Genomic DNA, 8,949 nt, shown 5'->3' with positions numbered 1-8,949 from the left:
ATTGTAAGCCAATTTCTACCCCTCTTCCTATTAACTTCAAATTATCTTCCAGTATGAGTCCTAGCAGTGAAGAAGAGAGAATGGAGATATCTCGAGTACCATATGCATCAGCAGTGGGAAGTTTAATGTTCGCTATGATATGCACAAGACCAGACATTGCACAAGTAGTGAGAGTAGTTAGTCGGTACATGGCGAATCCAGGCAAAGAGTATTGGAATACAGTAAAGAGGATCCTGAGATACATCAAATGGACCTCAAATATTTCATTATGTTACGAAGGATCAAACTTACTTATTAATGGGTATGTAGATTCTAACTATGCAGGGGATTTGGATAAAAGCAAATCTACTACATGATATATGTTCAAAGTTGCTGGTGGAGCTGTAAGCTGGGTTTCAAAATTGCAGTCAGTTGTGGCTGCATCCACAACAGAGGCCGAATATGTAGCAGCTACACAAGCCAGTAAAGAAACAATTTGGTTGCAAATGCTATTGGAGGAGCTTGGACACAATCAAGAGTATGTCTCTTTGTTTTGTGATAGTCAAAGCGCCTTGCATCTAGCAAGGAATCCAACATTTCATTCAAGGACAAAGCACATACGAGTTCAGTACCATTTCATTCGTGAAAAGGTGGAAGAAGGGACGGTAGATATGCAGAAAATCCATACCAAAGACAACATAGCGATGTGACCTCATACAATTTGGTGAGATGATCCCATATCTCCTTAGTTGTCTTCTTCACCTCAATACTTGACAATACTTCATCTGCTAATGCTAGATGAAAATTTTACATAGCATTCTCATCCATTTCGATCCATTTGTTGTCATTTGTGAAATCTATCGGTATTTCACTGATAGCTGCTAGACAACCGTCTTTCCTCAGGATGACCTTCATATTCAATTTCCACAATGAGAAATTTCTCTCATTGAATTTTTCAATATCAAATTTTGTTGCCATAGCTTCTATTACGGATAGCTCCCACTATTTCACTATCGTGAATAGTTCTCTGGAACCTTCAAAGAATGGGTAATACCTTCTTACTTTCTTATGTTGGAGGATCCACCTTTTGGTGGCAACCACAAAGACAATAAGTAGATATTACACACTTTAATCTGACTCTGATACCAATTGTTGCGGAAGACGACTATCGGATAGAGCAAAATCGCAACTAATAATTTGAGAAAATAAAAATGAAGATAAAAGAGACACAAAATTGACGTGGAAAGCCCCTAAATAATATAGGATAAAAATCACGGGCAACGGTAGAAGAATTTCACTATGAGAAAATAAGAATTACAACTTCTCTCGATCTACCAAGGAGAAAACAATGATAATTCTCTCTTGATAAAAAGGAGAAAACAACTCTCAAGAAATTCTCTAAATTCTCTCTAGTATTGGAAGAAAGCTAGAATGTTTTGGGATGATTTTGAAGCTAAATGAGCTAAGGTATTTATAGTTGAAGCTTAAGGACTAATATTGTAAATACCCTAAAGTACAATGACAAATTGCATAGTTTTACCATCCATATTTCAACATTTTAGGTGGAATTGTTTTTCAATCCAAACTTTCGGTGCCTAACAATTTTTTTTCAATTATTTGCACCAAATAGTTTGACCATCAATTTGGCCACTTATCTTGACTTTTCAACAATTTTTACATCCTTTAGACCACTCTCGTATGACAGTCAAAATAACTGAATATAAATCTCGAATTAAGAGCTACTAATTGATTATTAATAAAGAAAGCAATGGCATTGGCAAACAATGGAAGATCATTCGCAAGGAGTTAACTTGCAGGTGATTCCGCCAGAGCCAGGCTTATCCCTTATGAACCGTAAAGCAGTGATAAGGACGCCTCGGGTTGAACTCATAAGGGCCCAATTCGTATGTGTAACAACACCAACTGAACTGTATGGGAACTGAACTGTTGTAGGAGTTGAGAAGGGCAGTTGTGGCTTCCCTTAGCAGAGTCTTGTAGGGGTCTCCTCGCCCTTCCAGGCTTTCCCGTAGGCTCATATCCATTCCATATCTACTAGCAGCAAGTGGCCAGAAAATAACAGAAACCTTCTACTCGGGGTTCAATACCCTCCAGTACCATTTGTACTCCGGCATTGTCCAGTACCTGAAAAAGTAGAAATCCGCAACAAAATCATTGATTACTTTGTCCGAGTTCGATGAATTACTCCCGGCCAACTAACTGTGACTTAAAATTCCTGTGAATTGGGAAACTATAGCTTGATAAAAAGTTCTCAAGTCTGATCTGTCATTGTCAGCTTTGAAGTTTTCAGCTCACATGAATTTTAACAAAAAGTGCAAATATGCATTGCTACTTGCTAGCAATGAAATGTAAGCTTGCATGTGTATGTTGGAGCACGGGATCAATCCCGATGGCACAAGTAGATCGGGTACGTCTTAACTCCATTTACATTATGTGCTAATTGGCCCTATTGATATTCAGATCTAAGTGTACTTACTGATGTGAACAAGCCGATGCTTCGGAGAAGGGCAACGGTGGCATTGGAGGCAATGGTGGCAATGGTGGCAATGAAGGCAGCCTGAAAGTCGGAGGAGACCCTGTCGGTGGTGCTGGTCCAGAAGGCGGTTTAGGTGTTACTACAGGTGCAGGCACAGGGTCGGATGACCTTGGGCAGAACGACATGGGCTGAGCAGGTTCAGAAAGCAAAGAATCCACCCCAAAAATCTCCATGCCAAACATCCTGAACATAAATCTTAAGTTTCTGGGCAGGACCAGGAGCTGCACCGCAGTCATTCGACCCTTCTCCACTGCCCGAAACCTGGGCATTGCAGTTACTTAAGTCTGGTGTACCATCGAATCCCATCACATAAGTTCCAAATACATTTGTAGTCTCTTCCCTTGACATTGTCACCTGTCCATCACCATCAGTACAGGTAATTGTGACCTTCATTCCTTCGAGACGGAAATCGATCGATATGCGGTTCTTCGTACCATCTGCTTATATAGTAGCACATTAATTGAGAACAAAGACGATAAAACTAGTTGCAATCAACAAATAGCTATCTATTCTATAACAACTGAGCAGAGATAGAATCGAACGTTAGCAGAAAGGGGATAATCGAAAAGGGACCTCTCGCTGTCTTTGCATTGGTCGCAGAAGACTGCACCGGAGACCATGGCAGCAGCCTGTGTCCCATCAATGGCTGCTGCAAAAATGAGCAAAGATGTGAACAGAAGCTTGTGTGCCAAATCCCTGAAAGCAGGAAGATGATAAAAGTGAAAACTGATGGAATTGTACCAACACCAAAGGATGTACATCTGCACTAGCAAGGTTAAGTAAATAACCCACATTTTCAACCCTCAACTACTTCCATTAATGAGTTGTTTTGAAATTTCTGTTTTCTGAAGTATAGGAACGTACATACCAGAAAGGCTAGCACATTGATTGCAGAGCAGATAGATCTAAGTTACTGTTTCGGAGACCATTAAATGCACTTACAGGCACGTATCAGAAGATAATGGTGGATTTTCACAAACACTAACCTCAAAAACGAAGATCTAAAACCATGTAGCGGAAAAGTGGTGGTTGTAGACTTGTAGTAGTAAAGTGATTGTTCCCAGAATATCCATCTATTCTCTGGTCCCAACTTTAATGATTAAACGGTAAAAGGAGCGGAGGAGGGCCAACACATGAACATATAGATATATCTCGGATGAGTTGGCGGAACGATCACTTCAAAAAAAAATTATATAATTTAAATATTTTTTATATTCCATTTATAATATAGTAGTTTATTCCATAATTAAAAAATCATATTCTCGTTCCTGAATATACCTACTAGACGGAGGTGGTACTTGTTCTCTTCTTATGGGAAGTACAACATGTCACAGAGATGAGTCCACATATCTCAGAAGCAATACTGCTCACACTTTAACCTGAATATAGATAACAGTTGCGGTGGTGCTCAACAGTGATGAACCCACCATTCAACATGAAATTAAGCAGATAATTATGGGTTTCCAGGGAGGAAAAGAGAGTGAAAATTGACAGTTTATTAAGTAATCATTGACATTATTGCTAAAATGGGTGCATTTTAGAAGTTTGGTAGAAACCGATTATATTTCAAACCATTACTATTATGTGTTTTCACTGTTTTTTTTATGTAAAATATCAGCAAAAAGCAATAAATTGTGGAAAACCCCAAAAAAGCATGTGCGGTGGTGGATGCCACATATTAGACAGTCTCCCAACACGTATTCTTTGATTTGCAACCTCAGGCTGTGGATCAATCTCCCGGGACATAGAGGACCTTCTCCTTCACAAATTGCTTTGGGTATTTATAAAAAGGGTTAACTACTTTAAATATCACTTACTTTTAAGCTCAGATTCAAAATATCACTGATGTTTAATTTTATCACTGACGTTTATGTTTACTGCAATTATATCACCCGGCCGTTAATGGCTTAACGGCACGACATGGTATCTCAGTGTTGTGACGTTGTTCCCTCTCAAAACGACGTCATTTTGTTAAAATCATTTGAAAATAAATTGTTTTCCATGGGATTAGAACCTATATCATTCAAAAATAAATATTAAATACCCAACCATCAAGCTAAATTAATAACTTGATATGTTTTTAACAAATATAATATATATCTTAAATTGTAGTTGTATACTTCTTCCCACTCTCTTCTTCTCCAGCGTTTTCATGGCACTTACTGTAAGCTACCATAAGCACGGTTTCGATCTTAGGGTCACAACTAAAACCATCTTTCAAAGCTCGAATAACAATTGCAAAGATATATGGATTCACTAGCATAATTGGTCTATAGTGGCATTTAAAAGTGCCGCTAAAAATATTGTCGGAGTAAAAAAACGACGTTAATACAAACATTGCAACATTTAGTGGCGTTTTCCACTAATAAACGCTGCTAAAAGTCAGGTTATGTAGCGGTGTTTCTATAATAAAACGCTGCTAAAGGTCATGCTATATAGCGGCTTTTTTGGCACAAACGCTGCAACAAGTTCGATATATATAGGCGTTTTCCGCAACATGTTTGTTATTTAGCGGCGTTCTTAGTCAGAAATGCCGTAACAAATTTGATATTAGCAACGTTTCAAGCACAAACGCCGCCAAATATGCACTCCGTTAGTGGCGTTTTGCCCATAAATCGTCGTTAATCGAAATTGATTTTCAACATATCTTCTTATTATTTTTATATTACCCAAATTTAACCTATAACAATATTCATTAACCATCTTAAATTTAATTACAATTCAAATTAAGTAATAATACATAAAAACATAAATAAGTCAAAGTTTACAAACATCCCAGTTAAATATAATGTTGTTCAACATTTTTCAATAACATAGACAAAACATTAACCTTATAAAAACCTAGGATAATGAATTCTTCGTTTGATACTGCTGCATCATCTGCTTCATAGCTTCAATTTGATTTTGAAGTTCTTCATATTTTTTTCTTCTGAAATGATGCTTCTCTTGCTGCTCTATTTACTTTTCTCGTTGCTTAGAGAGTTTTTTTAATGAGATTCATGAATTGTACTTTATATTGTATGATCCTTATTATATTTTCACATTAATTTAACTCTCAAAACTGTTCAATTGCATCATTCTATAACTCTATCCCTAAATCATAATCCTTAAACTCTAAATCATAACCCTTAAACTCTAAATCATAACCCTATATATTGATGCAATTAATCAAATTTAAAAAGCTAAATTGATAAAAAAAAAGAGAAAATAACTTCAGTGACCAAAAATCCCAGATAATATACGATTTTGACCAATTTTTTTTGGATTTACGAAAATGACCAACAAAATCGCAATGCGATCTCTAATTTGCATTGCGATCTCCACTATCGCAAATTCGCGTTGCATTTCGCGTTGCGATAGTTGAAAATCGCGTTGCGATTTTTCATTTCGCGTTGCTATATTTGAAAATCGCGTTGCGATTTTCCATTTCGCGTTGCGATTTTCCATTTTGCGTTGCGATAGTCTACAATGTCGTTGCGATTTTCCAAATTCGTTGCGATAGTCTACAGTTGTTGTTGCGAAAGTCTACAGTTGTCGTTGCGATTTTCCAAATTCGTTGCGATAGTAAAAAAAAAGATTTCGTTTCTTAAGAATTTTCTCTAAAAAGATAGTATCCGCGCGGACGTGTCGAAGACACGTATTACCATTACCATTACCATTACCATTACCACGACCACGACCACGACCCGACCCGACCCGACCCGAGACGGACGGCGACGGCGGTGCGCGAGAGTCCCCCTTGTTCTCTATCACTCAACAAGGAAGTGGGAAAGGCAAGCCTTAAATACCATTCCCAATAGTGTTTCCAATACTATGTGGGATTTGAGCATTACCAACACTTGTTCCCAATACTACGTGGGGTTGAGCCTTAAATAGTGATATTATTTTTGAATGTTTTGCTTAAAATTGCAATAATCGCGATTGATTGTAGATTGACTTTTAATTATGACATATTTAATCGTATAATACTAATGCAATTGGTTGCTGATTCAGTTGTTTTAAGGTGCATGATTGTTAATTGTTTCCTGAATAATCACATTGTATTGGAAACAAGTGTTGGTAATGCTCAATCCCACATAGTATTGGAAACACTATTGAGAATGGTATTTAAGGCTTGGCTTTCCCACTTTCTTGTTGAGTGATAGAGAACAAGGGGGACTCTCGCGTGCCGCCGTCGCCGTCCGTCTCGTCTCGTCTCGGGTCGTGGTCGTGGTCGTGGTCGTGGTCGTGGTCATAGTAATACGTGTCTTCGACACGTCCGCGCGGATACTATCTTTTTAGAGAAAATTCTTAAGAAACAAAATCTTTTTTTTTAACTATCACAACGAATTTGGAAAATCGCAACGACAACTGTAGACTATCGCAACACGATTTTCAACTATCGCAACGCGAACTGGAAAATCGCAACGAGAAATGAAAAATCACAACGCGATTTTCGCAACGAATTTGGAAAATCGCAACGACAACTGTAGACTATCGCAACGAATTTGAAAAATCGTAACGACAACTGTAGACTATCGCAACGCGAAATGGAAAATCGCAACGCGATTTTCAACTATCGCAACGCGATTTTCAATTATTGTAACGCGAATTTGCGATAGTGGAGATCGCAATGCGAATTAGAGATCGCATTGCGATTTTGTTGGTCATTTTCGTAAATCCAAAAAAAGTTGATCAAAATCGTATATTATCTGAGATTTTTGGTCACTGAGGTTATTTTCTCTAAAAAAAATATCATAAATATAAAAATAATAAATTTAAACTACTAAAAGAATAAAAATGATCCTTAAGCTTTTTTAATAAAATATATTTAATACTTATTTGATAAATTTTAAAAGTTGATCAATTCACCATAATTGACCGGATAAACTGGATATTTTTAATTCAATTTACCAAAATAATCACAGTGAAACTTTATAAATTTTTTTTAAAAGAATAATGAGATATCTCCTTCAAAAACCAAAAGTTCATGGACAAACTGGATATTTTTAATGCAATTTTTGTCTTGTATTTATTGTCTACTTCTACTTTGCTGACAGTCTTTAGATTTCATCTTAAAAGATCCATTTTTTCCACAGTTGACCGGGACTTCGAATATTTCACGACGGTGACCGAATACAAAACCTCGGATTACGCCAGAGGGCTACCCGATTTCATCTTTATCATCACAAAAGCTCAAAAGAAAGCAGCAAAAGATATCTGATGATGAGAAAGAGTATCTTATTTAATGGTAGTTCATCATAAAAACTACATATTGCAACTCCTCGGAAACCACCGAACCCAGAAAGAAACAAAACAGACGCATGAAAAGACGGATATCAAAAACTCTAGACATCAAACAACAGTTTAAACAACCAAGTTTTACGCTTTCTTTCCTAACAAAGCTGTCCACAATCAGCGATCACAACAGGCTTCGATGTCCTTCCACCGCTGGACCCAACTTTCTCGATGGCTCTAACAACGTCCATGCCTTCAACCACTTGTCCAAACACCACGTGCTTTCCGTCCAGCCACTCGGTCTTGGCCGTGCAGATGAAGAACTGAGATCCGTTGGTTCCGGGTCCGGCATTAGCCATTGAGAGAACACCGGGACCGGTGTGCTTCTTGATGAAATTCTCGTCGGCGAACTTGGATCCGTAGATGGATTCGCCTCCGGTGCCGTTTCCAGCGGTGAAGTCACCTCCTTGGCACATGAAATTGGGGATCACACGGTGGAAAGATGAACCCTTGTAGTGGAGGGGTTTGCCAGATTTCCCGACGCCTTTCTCCCCGGTGCAGAGGGCACGGAAGTTCTCGGCGGTGCGAGGAACGACATCAGCGAAGAGCTCCATCAAAATTCGACCGGCCGGCTGACCACCGACCGTCATGTCGAAGAATACCTTGGGATTAGGAGCCATTATACTGAGATATTTTTAAAAGAGTAGGATCTTTTTGCTGCGATGTTTAGATTGGGTTTTGAGAGAGAGCGGAGGAGTTTATATAGGAAGAGGAAGGATCTCGACCGTTAAGACATAGACACGTGGATTAATCTCTGACGCGGAAAGATTAACCAGCGTAAGGTTTACAATTCGACTAGGGTTAATCATTGGGATCCGAGGGAGGTGGGAGGCATATGGTTTTTATCGGTATTGGCAGATGGGGAGCAAAACGACACCGTTGGTCTTCAAAGTAATAGAATGGCAGGAGTTTTGATGGGCCTTCTGAACTTTACCAGTCCACTGATAAAAGCGCTTCATTAGAATAGACACTGTTACGATTTATGCACCTTAATGTTTGGTGAGAAGCAATGGTGGATTGAGGCCTCAGTCATCTATGAAAAAAAATTAAATTTTCATATATTTTAGATATTTTCTGTTGTATTTTTTATTGATAATCTATTTTTGTCCCATAAAATTTAATTAATTTGTCTTCTCTAA

General features: G+C 38.1%; 1 protein-coding gene and 1 pseudogene across 1 annotated transcript; both read right to left on the bottom strand.

Annotated features, from left to right (window-relative positions):
- Window positions 1-1,771: 1,771 nt before the first annotated feature.
- Window positions 1,772-4,796, bottom strand: LOC120202240 (annotated as a pseudogene).
- Window positions 4,797-7,730: 2,934 nt separating this feature from the next.
- Window positions 7,731-8,461, bottom strand: LOC120202283 (peptidyl-prolyl cis-trans isomerase-like). Its single transcript, XM_039202724.1, has one exon. It carries the CDS (start codon window positions 8,428-8,430, stop codon window positions 7,909-7,911), a length of 522 nt encoding a protein of 173 aa, XP_039058655.1. The 5' UTR covers window positions 8,431-8,461; the 3' UTR covers window positions 7,731-7,908.
- Window positions 8,462-8,949: the final 488 nt, after the last annotated feature.

This window comes from Hibiscus syriacus, unplaced genomic scaffold, assembly GCF_006381635.1.
Source record: "Hibiscus syriacus cultivar Baekdansim isolate YM2019G1 unplaced genomic scaffold, ASM638163v2 tig00008386_pilon, whole genome shotgun sequence".
Taxonomy (NCBI): Eukaryota; Viridiplantae; Streptophyta; class Magnoliopsida; order Malvales; family Malvaceae; genus Hibiscus; species Hibiscus syriacus.
The sequence above is the reverse complement of the archived record's forward strand: the minus strand, read 5'-3'. Positions and strand labels throughout refer to the sequence as shown.

Excerpts from the sequence above, each read along its gene's own strand:
- LOC120202283 (XM_039202724.1), bottom strand. The coding sequence starts at position 8,430 with ATGGCTCCTAATCCCAAGGTATTCTTCGACATGACGGTCGGTGGTCAG.